Genomic DNA, 18115 nt, shown 5'->3' with positions numbered 1-18115 from the left:
AGGGCAAGTGAGACAGGTAGGTTTGCATGGGCCAAGAGGGTCAAGTCGAAGTTTTTTGTTTATCGCTTCCCCCCATCCCAGTTTGAGAGGCAACAAGGGCATTGGGAAGAACAGGCACTCTAAAATCCAATCAGCTGAATTTTGAATACCATATCTGCCACTTACTGGTCCAATGAATTTTGGAAAGTTACTTAACCCTCTTAGCCTCGATTTTCTGCATCTTAGAATAGGGACACTACTAAGTACCTCTCACACATTATGTTATTTAATCCTGAGAGTCTAATCTGTGTATGTAACAAGCTTCCCAGGAAAGCTGGGAAATGACTGGTCTGTGTGATCCACTTTGCTCCAATGCTATGGCACAGAGAACGTGGTCACAGGAACAGTTAATATTGGTACAAGAAAGAGAACATGAGGCACAAAAAAAGGGTTCTGAAATAAAATTCCAAAGTATAGTGGGACAAGCATAGGATTTGGGGTCAGGCAGAGCTGGATTCAAATCCCAGCTCTACCACTTACTGGCTTTGTTACTTTGAGAATGTTGTTGGACTTCGCTGAGCCTCATTTTTTTTTCATCCGTAAAATAGGAAAACTATCACTTAATTTATAGTAGTGATGAGAAGATTAGAGATTATGCATACAAAATTCCCAGAACATAATTGGCATTTAATTAATGGCAACTTTGATCATCCTCAGCCCAGAGTTAACGCTCCTAAGCACATGAAAACAGCAATGCCAATTTCCTACTGTGCACTTCCATTCCCTTGCCCCTTAGAACCAGCGCTCAAAAAATAAAAGCACATTAGCTATCCCTTTGATTTTTCAAGCACCTATGAGGTCACCCAAAGAATTCTCTCCTGCCCTTTGAACTTTTAATTCATTCTCAAATGATTTACTGGCTGCCTGGCCTCCAAATGACCATGCTAGCAGTTATGTCCTTCCTCTCTGAGACTCTGTCCCTTTGATAACAACAGTGCCCCTGATGGGGTTTACCATTCCCACACTCTAGGAGCATGCTTCCAAGACAAAATTTTCAACTTTTAAGGACCTTAATGGGAACAGCAGTAAGTAGAAAGCTAACATTCTCTGCTTCTCCCAACAATGCCTGCAAAGGCTGAAGCATGTCCTCTTAAGACTTTCTCAGATTGTTTGTATGCATTTCAATCTTACTATGTGATCCTGATAAGGACGAACACTTCCTGGGGTCCCTTTCGAGGCCTGTTCCTAAAGTTTGCTCTGGTGAGTCAAGCTCTCCAGCAGTAGTCTGGGCAAGAACAAACTAAGAGAAGCCCCCACAGTGTGTCTTTTAAACTGTCACAGTACTGCTACTGTGAGTTTCAGTCTGTTCTCTTTAGTGCCCTGACATAACCTAATTGACTTCCACAGAGACAGTTAGCCACCAATTAGATTAGACTGCATTAGGAAGGAAGGCACAGACGGTTCTTTTTGGCCCTTGTCAGCATTCTCGGCTTTAAGTAAAATAGTGAGAAAAGGAATGTCATCGTCAAATAATGAGGACACTTAAGGCACTGGGTATAAATACCAGACAGTGACTCACATCCAAGGCTAGTCAGACAGAACACGTTCAGGCTTGCTTAAGCAAAAGTGAAAACCCACCCACACACACACACACACACACACACACACACAGTATGTTCACATAAAGCTATGTCCTTTCAGCTGAAACAGTGAAACACTTGAGTCAGGCAGAAGACTCACACTATACCCTCCCTGAACACATAGCAACAAGAGGGGTGGCTGCTGTTTTAAGAGTCTCGCAGCAACACTCCCCAACAGCAAAGGGAACTCTGTAATCATCAGCCAGCAGGCCTCTCCCACATGCAAGCCTCAGGAACATAGCTCACATGCAGGAGCTGCAGCAGCAAGAAACCCAACTGTTGCAAACCAAACTCCAGGCAGCTCTGGGACAAGCAGGTAACCACCCCCATCCTTCACTGCTGCCATCTCCCGTCTCATCCAGGGTTGCATCTAGGATCCCTCTCAACTTCCACCTGCACCACTAATTCCTTTTAAGTGTTCTCTCTGTCCCTAGCTCATGTGTATCATTCAAGGCTCACCCCACTTACTAGGTGTCACAGAAAGACTAGAAGACTTGGCTAGTATATCCAGCTCTTCAAGTCATGTCCTCTTTCTAATTTGAGATTGGGAGTGGCAAGGGGAAAATGACCAATTATTGACTATAAAGTTTTTGCTTGACTCCTCCAGCAAACCATTATGAAGAGTCTCTTCTGTGCTCTGTGCTGAGGATGGTAAAGATACAGAAGATATGGGTATCGTCCTCTAGAAGACTTTGGTTCCACAAGCCACACATAAGGCAGCCAAGGTATCCAAAGATTTCTACTGAAAAATCAGAACTCCAGCATTCCGAACAAGGAGAAATTACTTCCACCAAAAACAGACTGAGATGATGCCCTTGAGGCTTAGAGCTCGGGCTTGAAGGTTAGGCCCAACTGGGAGGGGCAGAGAAAAGAGAAGGCCTTCCAAGTATGCAGTGTGAAGCCGAGAGCCACTCAAAGAACATCAGGATGGAAAATTTGGAGGCCAGAATTTCCCAGGTGTGTTTGGGGGTTAGCGAGGAAACCATTCTGCCTGAAAACCTGGGTCCTGGAAGGAGTGCTAGAAAATAAGACTAGAGCCAGATGGAGAATGGTCCATACACCAGGCTAAAGTAGTGTGGGCTCTATTTTATAGGTAGCAGGGAACCATTAAATAATTTTAAGTGGGAGGGAGGGGATGGTTAAAGGGAGGAAAACCATTGAGGAAGCCACTACAGGAGTGTAGTTGTTCCAGAAAGAGGCTTCTTCCTGCCTGTCCCAGCTTTTGCAAGGTCCTCCTTCAAAGCTGCCCTCTCTGTCTGAGTTCACTATTTCAGAGCTCATTACTATGCACCTCTTTGTTTTTTTTTTTTTTTTGTGAGGGAGATCAGCCCTGAGCTCACATCCGTGCTAATCCTCCTCTTTTTGCTGAGGAAGACCGGCTCTGAGCTAACATCTATACTATGCATCTCTTTTAAGTTGGGTGAGATATCAATGACATTTCTTATTCTGAATGAGACTCCTAATGTTGGACTGATGTTGGGTCAGGGACTTAAAAAAAAAGTAGAAGTTTCATCCAAATCTTCCAGTTTAGAAAAAAGGAACTATGATACATCATTTCCATTTCTGTAATAGCATTGGTTGGCTTGGCCCCTGGGGTCACTGGTCTCTTCTAAGATCCCAACAGAGGAGCAGGAGGAAGACAGAGAGCAAGAGAGAGAGAGAGAGAGGGAGAAATGGAGAAAGGGAGAGAGAGGGAGACAGAGAGAGAGAGAGGAAGAGAGGGAGAGAGGGAGAGAGGGAGAGGGGAGAAGGGAGAGGGGGAGAGGGGGAGAGGGGGAGAGGGGAGAGGGGAGAGGGGAGAGAGAGGGAGAGAGGGAGAGAGGGAGAGAGGGAGAGAGGGAGAGAGGGAGAGAGAGGAGAACTGCCAGCATAGGGCAAAACCTGCTTGTGAAGTGCTTTTCTGGGGCCTGTTCCAGATCACTGTCACTTACAGGCTTAGACTAGAGCTCAGCCCTAAATTAGGGCTCCAACCTAGAAGCCAGGATGGGAGGTGGAAGGGCCCCACCTGGGCCTTAGCAGTGGGAATTAACTCTCCCTGATCCTTAATTCTTTTAGCTTTTATTAGTGGCTAGAAGGGGAGAGGGATGTAACCCAAACCCTAATGCAGCTGAGAAGGGCTAAGAGCCAAAACTTTCCTTAAGTAGATACAGTATGTGCAGGGCCTGGGCAGGTTTCAGAACACTGCACGTTTCTCCAGCCAAAGGCACGGGAAAACGTGAAAATTACATATTTAACCCTTTACATCCAGAGGGGGAGAGTGTCATCCTCCCACCAGAGCTCACACAGCAGAGAAGTTAGCAAGCTGGCTCTTATAAAAACCAGAGCACTCAGGTAGTCTTTTTCACAAAAATACCCCCAACAGCTAGATAGTCAAATCAATTTCAAATATAAATTACAAGCTATTTCACCTTGTCAGAGAGAAGAGTTAGGTAAACGAATCCATGTACCCACTAGCCTTTTAGTAGGAAGTGAGTTTTGTCTATAAGGAAGTAGGGAGAGAGTGAATAGACCAAGTTCCATAGCACAAGCTTCTTTATGACATTCTGAATTTCAGTTCCTCACCATGCAGAAAAGCGGGTGACGCTGCACAAAAGAAGTAACAGATCTAGAAAGCAAATCTAAGAAGGATAGGGGTAGGAGAGGGATTGGCAGGCCCATCTGCACACAAAGTTAACCTCTCCTGAGAATTTTATGTAAGTGTGCAGGGCATCAGCGCTCAGGTTTAGCTGAGATAATCACTCCAAATTTGCAAAAGTCTCTTAATAATAAAGTGATGTTTTCCAGCCAGATTTGCAGCAAATAAATTTGTGAAGTAAATCCCTATTTCCTCCTTATTTTAATACAAAAAGCAAGATGAGAGTATGGTAAGGACACCACTGAAGGCAATCAAATCATACTTGCAAGTTTAACAATGCTTTTTCAAAGGTCACAGCTAAGAACCAATACTATTGTAGAAATATTAACAATGATATTGACAGATTAATAATACTACACTATGCAGAGTATAAAACTGCTAACAAAAATGCAATACAGACCTGCAACTTCAGTTGTTTGAGGTTTGCCTTACCAAGCCTCCACATTTTGTTTTTCATATGGAGAAAACAATCCTTAAACATCTTGTCAAGTCAACTGATGTTTTTTAACAGTCTCAAACCTTTTAACATTTCAAGCTTTATGTCTGAAGTTTGGTGTTTTGACAGTTTCTTCTAATTTTTGTTTGTTGGATTTCTGGACTCTCCCATCACTTAAAGGTACTAAATTAAACAGAAGAACTTCAGCCAGTAGCACCTCAGGTGACTAGGCATCCCACAGATTGGAGCAGATAGCAAGACAAAGCTATGACCAGAAAAGCCTACTAAATAACAATGCAGGCCTGTTCCAATGTCTGTTGGGGCATGAGATTGTCTGGCAATTAACTCATTTCCACAACAAACAGCAGATTTAGTAAACTGTCTGTGTTAACCATTATGTTCCTAAAATAATGATTTGTTGTTTTAACTGATCAATGGCCTTAAATAAACAAATCCTTTTTTCAATCTGCCTATGGGACTTCTTAACTTGATTGTCCTACAGACACCTCGGTCTCAGAAGATCCCAAATTGAACTAAAACTGGTTATACCTCCCAATCTCCATCACCACTTAGAGCCTTCTAGATAAGAAATATTGGATTCATCTCTAACTCCTACCTCTCCTTCATTTCTTCAGATCCAAATGGTGTGTATTACCACTAACCTCTGGCAACTTGCTAATATATAACAACAGTCAGCACATCGCCAAGATGACTGATTCCCTCAAAATGCCCCTTCCTATTGTTCAGTTCAGGTCTTTCCTCATGGAAGCGCTTATGTGGCTGGTACTGTGCTAGGTGCTTTATTTTTAATACACTAACTCTAATCCTCCAAAACAACACAATGGCTACCTACTTCCAACCTGAATCCATTCTATAGCCCAGTTTTCTGCGTTCTTCAGAATAACTGGCACAAATCCATTCACCTCTATATCCTATTACTCTGCAACAATCAAGCAGATCTCCATTGACTCATTTATCCACCCACACAAGCAGTATGACATTGGGCAAGTTCCTCCCTATGCCTCAATTTCCTCATCTGTAAAATGGGGTTAATAAGTGAGTTAATATGTAAGTTAGAAAACCAGTGCCTGGCCCAGGATATGCACTATGAAAGTATTTGTCAGAAAACAAATAAAAGTGACATTTATGGAGCTCTGTGTTGGTTTCATAGGCCATACGAAGAATATCTCAGCTCCTAGAACAGGTACTGAATAAATTTAACGAATGAATTAATAAGTGAATAAATGAACAAACAACATATTCCCTGCCCTTGGGGAGTTCATGCTGTTAGTCAGTTCATTGTGGGGTGAACCAACCAGCCTCAGTTTCCTGTCTGCACTTTAGGACATGCAGCTCTTGCACTAACTGCAATGAATGCCTTTCTTCCTCTCCAACCTACCTAAATCCTATATCTCTCTCAAGGCCTAGCTCCAATTCTTCTTCCTTTTTCTACAAAGCTTCCCGACCACATCAGCCCATAATGAAATCTCTTCCCGCTGAAGAAATGTTGCTCTTAGATCCTATCCCACGGTTTCAGCACTTAAAAGTTTTTGTTTCCTGGGCTTGCACTCTTCAACAAAACTGTCATTTCCAGGGAACAGGTCTTCTATGGTGGCTATCTCTTATAGTCTCTAGTTTAGGGTTAGGCACTTTACGAAGTGCTCAACAAATATGTGTTGACTGGTTGGTTGAATGATTGATTGATTGGTTAGAGGCTTAACTGAGAGCTCTTAGGTAGGAGCCAAACAAGGTTTAGCACAGCCTTTCAAATTGCCTGCTGTTCCGACATTAGCCAGAAGTCATGTCTGGTCTTCCAACTTCTGGCAGCATCAGACATCACATTAAAGGTGTCCTGCCATTTCACACAACTATCATCAAAGATTCGGTAACTGCATACACTTCATTTTTAATAAGGGACACCTGTGGAATGTTTTTTATTTCTTTCTTAATTCACATACACATCTAGTATTTATATGAGATAAAGGATAAAATCAATCTCCATCCCTACTAAAAAAAGTGCAAGTTTTATTATTTTCATTTTGCAAAAGAGGAAATTGAGATCCCAAGAGGGAAATGACTCGCTCAAGGACACACAAATAATGAGTGGCATAGCAAAGACTGAACTTCATGTCTTCGCAATCCAAGCTCATACCCCTTACCTTGATTTGAAATTTAAAACAAAACAAAACAAAAACATTCCTTTGACCCTGATCCTTGGGGGGCGTGTATTGGTACTATTAACAGTTTTTGCACTAAATTACATTTCTCTCATTTCTCTCTCTCTCTTTCTCTCTTTCATTTTTTCTCTCATTTCTCTATCTCATTTCTTCCCCCCGCTGCCTCATATTCTTATCCAGTTCTTTTTCTTTCTCTTTCCTTCTTTCACCTATGTAAACATGGATTATAGAAACGACCTGGGATTTGGAGTCAGACAGAAGTAAATTTGAATGCCAGCTCTTCTACTTACTGCGTGACTTAGCATCTGTTACTTAACTTCTCCTGAGCCTCAGTCCTCTCATCTGTACAATGGGGACATCAATATCTACCTCAAAGAGTTACTGTAAAAATTAAATGAGAATATATGTAAAACACCTAGAAGCAGCAGTATTTGCCACATAGCAGATCTACTACCTCTTCTATCCCACCATATCTAGGTCTTGATCACCCTTTGGGTTCAAGAAGCTGCTAAGATCCAACCAAAATACATGGCTTCCACCCAGTGAGGCACATCCACACAAGTAGAGTATCCAGGTACCTACCTGGTGTACTTTTCAATCTGTTATCTTGATACTCCCTAATTGCAAATTTAAATTAACACAGAGCTCCAAACTCTCAAACTCTCAATCAAGTCCTCCAAAGAACATAAGAGTCAAGACCTTACTCAGCCCTGAGGCTCCAATATGTCATCACTCACCCTCTCAGTCAGATAAGATGCCATCAAAAGCTGCCTACATGCAGAAGTTTTCACAGGAGCTTTTACTTACATCAAACACAAACAAAAAGAAATGGAAAACAGCAAGGCAGCTCAACAAAGACAAGGCTTTAGCTTGTCATCTTCTCATAAGCAAGATGGGGCTGCAGCCATGCGACTCTAAACCTTTTCCAGAATAACTAGTTGAACCTGCTTTACTCCCAGCTCTACCTATCTCACCCTCAACCCCCTCCCCGAAAAGAAAAATCAATTTCTGATGGACCGTGAAAGGCAGTATAGGAGAACCATCCAAAACTTCCCTGCCAGAGGCTCAGGAAGAGAGATGACCATACAGCTGGGAATCTGCTGAGTGGCATTAGGATAGGGGCCAGAAGACACCACAAATGGTCCGTCCGTCACTGGGCTTAACCCTTGATCCTGTCAAATTGTCCCACCTCTTGCATTCCTCTCAGATGTAACATTAAAAGACTTGAGTGAAAGTTAACAGACCATGCCGCATGCCATCCCTGAGAACATACCAGGAAACAGCCACTTCTGGAAAGATAGGAAGTAGTAGTGTGGAGAAAAGCAATGCACTGTAAGAACTCCCTGCTGTCAGTTAGTCTTCACACTTCCACAGCCTAGACCAAGCAAGGATCTTGGAGCCCTTAGCGACCCTTCAATAAAGCAGAAGCTTGCCCCATGAAGACTCGGAGAAGAAACAGGAAGGTACAGAGAGGTGAAGTAACATGACAAGATTACTCAGCAAGTTGATAAGAGTATCAGTAATGTGACAAAGGTCCCATCCTCCACTGAAACAGGATAGAGAGAGACACAGTGTGAGAAAATTTGCCCCTGATCTGGTTATCAATTTGATGAGTGTTTTCAAACTTTATTAACCTTAACTCTGCGAGCTTCTCTCATCCACCACTGGAAGCAGGGCTGAGCCAAGAGGGACCAAGATGGTATAGCAGACTAGAAGGGCCCACTATGACCAAAGAAGAACAAAAGTTGGGTTTTGGACAGAGGGCAGGGCAGCCAATGAATGAACAAAGAGGCAGTGGCACTTGAATGAGACAGTCTAAAATGTAGGCCTCAAGCAACTGGTGCTGATGGGTGGGGGCTGGGAACCAAAGACTGGACATGAAAGAAGGGCAGCCTGGGTGCATAGAAAATGGGTCTCTGTTGCTACTAGGCAGTGCTCACTCTGTGACATGGCATAGTCACAGACTTGCGCTAAAAGAGGAGGGAGTGGAGGTAAAGTCAAAGAGGAGGGGTTAGTCTCTTGAGAAACCAAGTCATCTTGATCTTTGCGACATCACTGCCCAGCCAGGATGGCTATGTGCCCAAGTAAACATGCCAGGGTGATGTGAGGAACAACGGTTCATCCCTTGTAAAACTAATGCCTAAGATGATCTTTCCACTTGGCCTGTTTACACTGGAGGGAGCAAAGGGGTGTAAGGGGACAAACCTCTACCCCATCCCGGTCCTTGGAACACAATCTTTGGCCAGGAAAAATAATATCTCAACTTATTCATTAATGACTTAATTGAAGTCTGTCTGAAGGGAGTATTTCAGGGGAGTACCAGGAAACAAAATATTGGCTCCACAAAAGCTGAGTGAAAGTGATCTAGGTACCAACATAAGCAATATAAAAGGGTCCCTTGCTGATTACAAGATAACTCAGGTAAACCTAAAGTTCAGTTTTGGAGAGAAATTTAACGTTGCTTACACTGTGCGCACACGCACATCTGGTCCCAGCATCGAGGATATGAACACCTTGGGCACTGATAGTAGTCATAGTATAAACCCCAAACCACCCCCCCCCCGGATCTATTTACCAGAGATATCTAGAGCACTTGCCCCTAACTTATGAATGGATTGTTTTCCAAGAATACCTTTTGTAAATAAGCAGCTTGGCACTTTGAATACAGTTTCCTGTAGATAGACTATTAGAAATAGTGGGTAGCTTCTGTAATTTCATTAGTCATACACTATAGATTAAATAGGCATCCCCAGAACTGTTCTGAACCTAGCTACTGACAATAACGTTGTGTCAGTGGGGCATGTTTCCTAGACTTCCACTCCGTCTTTCATTCTCTCTTCTCTTCTTCTCCTTTCTCTCTCTTCTCCTCTCATCCTTCAGTAATAACGAGGATTAAGCTCCATTCCAATACACCCCCTGATCAAGGCTTTAGTAGCAAGAAAAGGGATTTTCCCAGCTCAGGTGACAAACTGGTGGATGTGGGAGCACGAGAAGATGAGGCTGGGGTGCAAGACTTTCAACAGGAGTGACTCTTGTGGGTAGTGCAGGTACAGACAGAAGACCTCAGAACCCAGGGATGGCAGCAACAGCAGGCACTTTTGCAGTCAGTGCCAGTGGCAATGTGCAAGGAGATAAATATCTGACAGGGGTTGGGGATGGGGACTGCTGTGTCTAAATTCCTTCGTAGGGGCTCTGTAAGTTGGAGACTGCTTGTATGTCACATATGGTCAGCATCTTCAATCTTGGAGACACTTATTTTTCCCAGAAGGGGAAAATTAAGTTCAGAGAGGTTACTCCTACAGATTCCAAGCCAGCAGTTGGTAAAAAACAAAATAAATATGATGTTCTAGAGTTCTGACTTTGACACTATTCATTAAATGCTGCTTCCTTCTTCTATTACACAAATTCCTTCTCTGTAACTCTTTGTATAAATATATATGCTCCTTGAAGTCAGGGCTTATATATTCTCTCTCATCTCCCTTAGAACACTTTTCCCAAGGCTGGCCCGGGCTAGGGGCAGGGCTAGGGGCAACTCTAAAAAAATAGTAAGAGATAAAATATATCCCTCTCAAGTCTATTATGTGGCTATCCAAGACGCCTACATAGAGGCCTTGGGCAGGTATGGCTTAGCAGCACAGGTACTTCCACTAAAAGGCTTTGCTTGACACAGGGTCTTCATATGGCATGGACATCAGAAAGAGCCAAAGTGGTCTTCAGCTGTACTTTTTTTTTAATGGTCCTACTCAACTTTGGTGAGACTTTCCTCAGTTATTGTATTCAGCTGTGGGCTCTGTAACTCAAGAGGAACATGGACAGAGTGCATCCAGAGTGGGAGGAGGAAACAGGAGAGGAGGCTGGATCTCAGATCTCGTAAGGAACAGCTGAAAGAGCTAGGGCTCTTCAGCCTAGAAAAGTGAGACAAGGGCACATACTCTTTGTTTTTGGACCTCCCAAAGGCTGTCCTAAGACAGAGAAAGCATTCTTGTTCTGCATGATCCCAGAAGGTAGATCTAGGACCCATGGATGGCAGGTAGAGGGAGAATGATTGCAGCTCAACGTAAGAAAAAGCTGTCCACAGTCAAAACTTTCCAACAATGAAATGGACTGGCTAAGAAGGGAGTGCGCTCCCCCATGACCATAGGAGAACAACCTCAGGGATAGTGCACAGGAGGCTCATGGACTGGTTAAGATTAAGACCGGGTGACTTCAGGGCCGGACCGTGGCTTAGTGGTTAAGTGCACGTGCTCCGCTACTGGTGGCCCGGGTTTGGAAACCGGGCGCACACCGACGCACCGCTTCTCCGGCGATGCTGAGGCCGCATCCCACATACAGCAACTAGTAGGATGTACAACTACGATATACAACTATCTACTGGGACTTTGGGGAAAAAAAAAGGAGGAGGATTGGCAATAGATGTTAGCTCAGAGCCGGTCTTCCTCAGCAAAAAGAGGAGGATTAGCATGGATGTTAGCTCAGGGCTGATCTTCCCCCCCCAAAAAAAAAAAAAACCGGGTGACTTCCAAAAGGCCCTCCTCACTGTGAGAATTTGATTCTAGGACTCCTCCAAGAACAGCATTAGATTAGCAGCCCTGAGTTGAGTCTGCCCTTTGGTGCTTGGTGGGGGAGGGGGGCAGAGTGTGGGGGAGGGTAGTAAGAGCATCCCTTCACATAATCTCTGCTGTTCTTCATTAACTTTTCTCAGATAGGTCAGCATCTTTATACCCCCTGGTTCTGAAGAAGCCTAACTATAAAAACCGTGATGTTCCCTCCCGATAATCACTCCATAAACACCAACATCAAGTCTGAGTCTCTCTTTTCTCTTTAAAAAAATTCCTGGGAGGGGGTTAGGGAACGTAAAGGGGGAAATCATTTACTTTTTTTTTAAGGGACAACGCTCAAGTGTCTTCCAGCTGGAGTAGAATTATTTTCTTTGTCTGAGTTTTTGGAGAGGAAAAACCCTCTAACAGGCTTGGTCTTTTTCACTTCAGGGAACACACGTGTGAATCTCAGTAGGGTACCAGGTGTATTATGATAGACCGGCAGGCCCAAAAGTAGTGTGTATCCAAAGCTCAGCCAAGGGTTACCAGACACACCACCCGTCCTTCTTGCTCTACCTCCCTACAACCTTCTTTGTATCTCTCTGGATGGATTCCTACCCCATGTCCTCAAATACCTTCTACTTTCTGGAAGAAAGTAGTAGTTGCAGAACTGAGGCCATAGACATCTTTGCTGATTCTAGAGGCAGAGATGAGGAGGGGATTCATGTAAGTATCCAGGCTGGACTAAGCACCCAAGAAGCATACCCCATGAAGGTCCCTTCGTAATGCCAAGCCCTGGTCTGGGGGTAGGCGCAGCCTGTAACACAGCTAAGAAGATTTCATAGGAACTATCACTTCTTGTATAACACTACCTCTGCACCCAACAAGAACTCAAAATCACAGCCAAATTTACTGCCAGCCACAAGACAGCCTCAATCTGACTTTAGTCTTCAAATCTCAACTGCCTGTGTGTGTGCTTCTTCTAGAAATAAGGTCACAGTGGGGATGGGGGAGGGGCTAAAAACACTTAAAGAGCATGGTCTGCCATTTTTCTAGGCTAAGGACAGTAAACAGTATTAGAGTCTGCCCAATTCATTCTTACATCATCTGTGTTAATAAAGATGGGTCAGGTATGCCTACCCCCATTTTGCAAACAGAGACTTGGGTCTAGAGAGGGTAAAATGATATAGCAACACCAGTGCACATTAAATTGAGGAGGTGAAGCTTCTTTTTCTTCCAGGATACTCTGCCACCCCCCCCCCACTTTGTTCCAGGGTGGTAACTAACCCCCACTGTGCCCGATAGAGACTGCCACCAAAAATGGGCCAGGAAAAGGGCAAATATATAAAAGGACCAAAAAACCCTGTCTTGTCCTCCTCCCCAATTTTTCTCCTTCTCCTTTTCCTGCATCCCTACATTGGTCTCTACCCTTTCTTTTCTCCACCCTCAGCCAACCTCAGGGCACATTTCCAAGAACTCAGAATGAGTATAGGAACCTTATGCTACAGTTCAGCAACACTCCCTCTCACACATGTGCGCATGCGGGTGCACGCGCACACACGCGCGCACACACACACACACCACCCTCCACAGGAGGATACAATTTGAATCCCTGAGGCCTCTGAGAGGCCCTATTCAATGCAGAATCATTGGTGCCAAAACCTTGGAAAGGTCACCCATCCCAAAAGAGGACCTTTTCCAGCGCGGGGAGCCAACTTTATGGATGACTGTCTACACTGTAGAAGGGGACCCCTAGGTGGCAAAACAGACAAATCTGACTAGAAGAGAGTCCCCACTTCATCCAGACAGGCCCCTGGGGTCAACGAGGTAGTATAAGACACTAGCCAAAGGAATTAATAACACCAAAGTCATGGCCCAATTCCCTTGTAGGTCACGTTTCTTTGAGAATACCACAACGTATGGGGAAATCAGAAACCGTCCCTTAACACTTGGGGTAACCAATAGCAGTTTTCTTTTTTTTTTTTTTTTTTTTTAACATTTCCTCTTTCTTTGTCACTTGATTGTCAGGAGAAGACTATACCTGTCTCCATAACTTGGGCAGCTGAATTCCCCACATTCAGGGAAATCACAGGAACCGGTAAGAATTGGTGATTTCCCCAGCCTGATCATTTCCTGGTCGAAAGGTTCTTCCATGACAAATATGAGGTAGACTTCTACACTCCATGTACTCTTTTCCCACTAATCACCTTTTCTCAAATTCCTCCACTCCCAAGATGTCTCCACCTTTCCACAAGCTATCTCCAAGCATGCACACCACACCACTGAGACCCAAATCACTTTTGTTTTTTTCCCATGACACCAAAGAAGGTTCTCCAACATTTCTCACTATGGTTCTTGCACCTTACCTTTGTCTCTGCCTGACCTGAGATCATCACTTGTGATTTGGAGTTACCAAAACAGTTTTCTCCTACTCCATGAGCCCAGACACCATCAGAGAGTGTCTGCAACCCAGTCCTCATATACTGTGGAATCACAGTCAGCATGGAAAGGGTCACTGGGGTGGGAGGCTGCCAAGACTGGATACATCCTTGAAAGGTATTGCTCCATGCCCCTTCACAAACTGCAGTGCTACCAGAAGAATCAAGAAAGTCTCCAAGTAGTAAAAAATATAATAGACTTGGAGTCTACCATTGACTTACTAGGCAAGACACTAGGGAAGACACTCAATGCGTCATAACCTCAGTTTTTCCATCCGTTTCTCCACAACCTTCGATGACTGCCTCACAGAGTGGCTGTAAAAGGCTAATGAAATAGAGGATATGCAAATACACTAAATAACACTGTATGCAAACGGAACAAAGCATCATCTTCCTCAGTCCACAACTCTTCTGATGAGAAAAGGGCCAGAGCTAGCATAAAGGATTGGCTACTAGACTGTCATAGTCTTATTTAAAGATCACCCACTTGAACCTCATTGTACACAAGTGGACACCTAAACACAGGAAGGGCAAGTGATGTACCATGGATCCCAGAGGTAGTGAGTAGCAGAGCAAAGATCAGAACCCAAGTTTTTGATCTGCCAGTCCAATTCTCTTTCTCTGCCCTCTATCCCATCCTCACCAGCGTGTGCAGACTGAGGCTATTTTCAAGAAGAAAGCCGTATTGTTCTGAAGCATAAAGGGAAACAAAACTAAGGTAGAAAAATGAAAAGGGGATTAATGAAATATGCCACAGTGTGTCTTGGCAAGAAAAAAAATTACAGGCAACCACTGCACTTAGGAAAATACTATGGTCCCTTTATATAATTTTGGGGATAACCAAGTTATATAGAGCTGGCTTTTACTGTAAGGAGCCAGGCTATTTGGGAGGGATGGGAGAAATGATTTTACCCCCTGCATATCCAAATGTGTGTAATAATGAGCCTTCATATAATAGGAGTCAACGGTACATTCAACAGAAAGGGAATCATTAAAAGGCACCCTGCCTCTCAACACACCAGTCACTTCCTCAACAGCTTGGCCAAGGAAACCCTCATCTACCCTCAAATAATCCCCCAGCCAGACCACAAACTGCTGGCTGCCCCATACTTAGTAACAACCCCTGCCATGCTCTCACTGGCTCACAAAACAATCCAGGACCACAGCAGCAAGCACTCTCTGGGGTGCCTCTCAGGATGGGTCAGCCCTGGGCAGAGGTAAAAAAATGACCTCTCCAAGGCAGGTTGTCTAAGCATACTGTGTAGATTCCGTGAGTGGTGTAAAGAGAAAAAGAAAGGGAGGAACTGCCAGACCATGGAGGGCTGCATAACCAGTTGTGACCTTGGTGGAAAGAGTGGGGAGAGGAGGAGTTTGATTAGAAGAAATTCCTGAAGGCCAGGATTCCCTTCCCCAAAGAGGTTGTTTGAAAGTGTTTTTGTTTAAAAAAAAAAAAAAAAAGCTTATTACTCCCTCCAGAGAATACTGGAAGGAGAGTATCTTAGGAGGGGATGTGACAGTGGGTGACAAAGGCATCTCCGAATGATTAGAAATACATGAGTAGTATAGGGGAAAAGGATGCTGGATGAAGATCTGGGCTGGTTATTGGTGTTTGGGGAGGCTCAAGATCCCAGGTTTTTCTGACAGCCCCTCAAAATTTAGCCTCAGCATCCCTCAGACTGCTCAGGCTGATTGGTACACCCCATGGCAACACCCCGGGGTTACCAAGAGTGTGGGCCCTGAGGCTTAAAGAACCCCTGCACTACAAGTTACCGAGCAGCTCCAGTGGAAGGCCAAAGCAGCACAGGTTGGGGGGAAGGAGGGCATTCGCAGACCCCTGCTGAGATGTGACCAACGTTAAAAAGCCAAAGAGATAAGTGACATTTGTTCCCTGCTAAGAAGCCACGTCTTTCTATCTCAAGCCCAAACTCACATCTACAACCTAAACTGCAATTTGAGCGGGTTGGAAGGAGAAGAGCCTTTCAGATTTGAGCATTAAAGAGAAACAAACAAAAAAAATGGGATAAAGTTAGTGAAGTTCGTTCACTTGGCAATCCGGCGCCTCAAGGTGAGTCGTCCTACAAATCCCTCTTCCCAGTAACAGCCCCAGCGACCCCCACCCCAACCCCTAGCGGAGACGGCTCGCCTTGGGGGTTCTGTAGCACTCCGAGAGCTACTCTCCCCTGACTTCAGCTGCAACCGGCTTCCAGCAGATCACAGCCTCCTAAAACAAACCCTGGCAGCAGCGGCAGCAGCTCCAGCACAGCTGCGCTCCATGGCGCAAAAGTTTCCTCCACACTTTTCAACGTGCAGGAAATCTCGCCGGCACTGGGGCAGGACTCCGGAGAGAGGGAAAGGCCGAGCCGAACTGGCAGCAGCAACGCCCCGCCAGCTGAATGGATGTGCGCGCGTCCGGCCGTGGGAAGTGTGGCTGACGAAAGCCACCGATGCCTCATCTCCGTTCCCACACCAGACCCTCGCCCTGCAACCTGCCCAGGCGGGACGGCCCGCCGGTCGATGGAAGGCCAACGCTGCTAAGAAAGCTGCCAAGCCGCGTTGCCTATCCCGTAGGGGCGCGGGAACTTCCAAGGAGAAACCCCCAACAGCCACCACTTCCTCCAGTTCAAACTGAGGGGACCAGCCGCCCCAACGTGGGGGGAAGCTGCCCCAGAGCCCTCCCGAATGTGTCTGCGCGCAGGGCTCTAGTCGGGGGCCAGCCGTGCTCTCATCCCGTGCTCCCGCCACCCTTAAGGGGTGTCTGCGCCTGGGCTGGTGGCAAGACCCCTCCGTGCTGCTAATGCTCCACAGTGGGGCTTTCACCCCCAGCTCTGGCCAAGTTTCAAAGTTAGTCTGAGGCCCCCGTCCCGCGGCAGCTGCGCACCCACTTGCCCATTCAAAGTTGGGCACCGCTGGGACAGAGCCGCCAGTTCTTACCTTAGACACTGTGAGCGGTTCGCAGTGTTCCAGACCCCCCTTAAGGGTGAAGCCCCAGGGCGCCCCCCCTTGCAGCTGCACAGGGACGTACTGGAAGGACCCAGGCCGGTTCTCCATCCTCCGCTCGACTCAGGCGCCGCGGGGCTCCTTTTCCGCGGGGGCTACGTTGCCTCCGCCCCCAGCAGCTCCGCCACCATCGCCCTCCAGCGCTACGCCACCCTGCACCGCCCTGCTCCGCCCACTCTCCCGGCTGGAGACGCTGGGGCAGTGAGCGAGCGCAAGGAGGAAATGACACGGAGCTGGAGAAAGGGGGAGAGAGGGGGAAAAAGGAGAAGGAAAAAAAAGAAAAGAAAAGAAAGAAGGAGAGGCGGAGGGATAGCGCGTAATGGACAAGAAAACGAAGCAATCGGGAGTGGCAGGCACTGGGACCTCGCCTATAGGATCGCTGGGGAGTGGGAGCAAGGCGAGGCCTCGCGTCAATTGTTACATTGTTTCATTCAAGCAGGCCCCCTTCTTTGGTCCTCCTCCTTGCTGCCGGGTTCCCCGCCCCTCCAGCCAGCCCAGGGGACGGGAGGTGAAAGTCGTTAGTGTGGACGGCCCGCGTGGCCGAGTGGGCTGAAACGCTGGTTTTCCGATTAGCGCGTTCATGTTTCTCTGACTGCCTTTTTCTTCTGAAGGTCCCAAGAACGGGGTCCTGGGAGGGTTACAAGGCTGCTAATTTGTGGACCTTGCCTAGAGGGATGGAAAGTAAAGCAAGCAGACCAGCGAACACAGTGGGCTGTGTGTGTAGGCTGCTCTGTGTGTATGCACTAGGTGTGTGGGGTCATTATGAAACATTGCCCCGGAGCATAGTTTAAATAAAGAAGCACTTTGAGGATGCCCCCTGCTCGGGCTCAACCGCACCCTGGCTCAGCGCTGGCGTCTATGGGTAGCACTGTGCTTGTGTATGTTCCAGTCATCTGAAGTTCCTGGCACGGCCTTGCACTTGCCCCTCGGAGACGACCAAGCCAGGAATCAGCAAACTGCTAGCAGACTAGCAGTATTGTTTCCACTCCTAAACAAACCTACGGGAAAGAGCATCCATTGATAAGCTGGCCAATTAACAATGTCGTGCCTTTTGGAAGAATCAGCTTTTAGACAGGGTCCAGGACATCTCTGCTCATCTGTTCTTACTTAAGGCTGTAGTTTCTGAGCTGGGCTTTTAGAACGGACCAAAAAAACACCCACAAATACCCACAGTAACGGTCTTGAAAAGTCAATCTGTTACTAAATCTTATGCTGATTTCTCAGTCTTGACCTGGGCTACCTTCCCTCTCTGAGGTGTTGTGTCTGGAGCCACAT

At 45.9% G+C, this 18115-nt stretch overlaps 1 protein-coding gene across 3 annotated transcripts in view; it reads right to left on the bottom strand.

The window, feature by feature from the left end:
* SHROOM4 (shroom family member 4) overlaps positions 1-17116 on the bottom strand; it is a 187217-nt gene extending 170101 nt beyond the window's left edge. The window contains exon 1 of one of the 3 annotated variants that reach the window (XM_087426767.1): positions 16775-17116. In XM_087426767.1, coding sequence (XP_087282893.1) covers positions 16775-16891 — 117 coding nt within the window. In that variant the 5' untranslated portion in view covers positions 16892-17116. The remainder of the gene's footprint in view (positions 1-16774) is intronic. The other 2 variants (XM_004434908.3, XM_087426768.1) reach the window with 2 other exon arrangements.
* Between the last annotated feature and the right edge of the window lie 999 nt (positions 17117-18115).

This window comes from Ceratotherium simum, chromosome X, assembly GCF_057802395.1.
Source record: "Ceratotherium simum simum isolate JZ-2026a chromosome X, ASM5780239v1, whole genome shotgun sequence".
Lineage (NCBI taxonomy): Eukaryota > Metazoa > Chordata > Mammalia > Perissodactyla > Rhinocerotidae > Ceratotherium > Ceratotherium simum.
The sequence above is the reverse complement of the archived record's forward strand: the minus strand, read 5'-3'. Positions and strand labels throughout refer to the sequence as shown.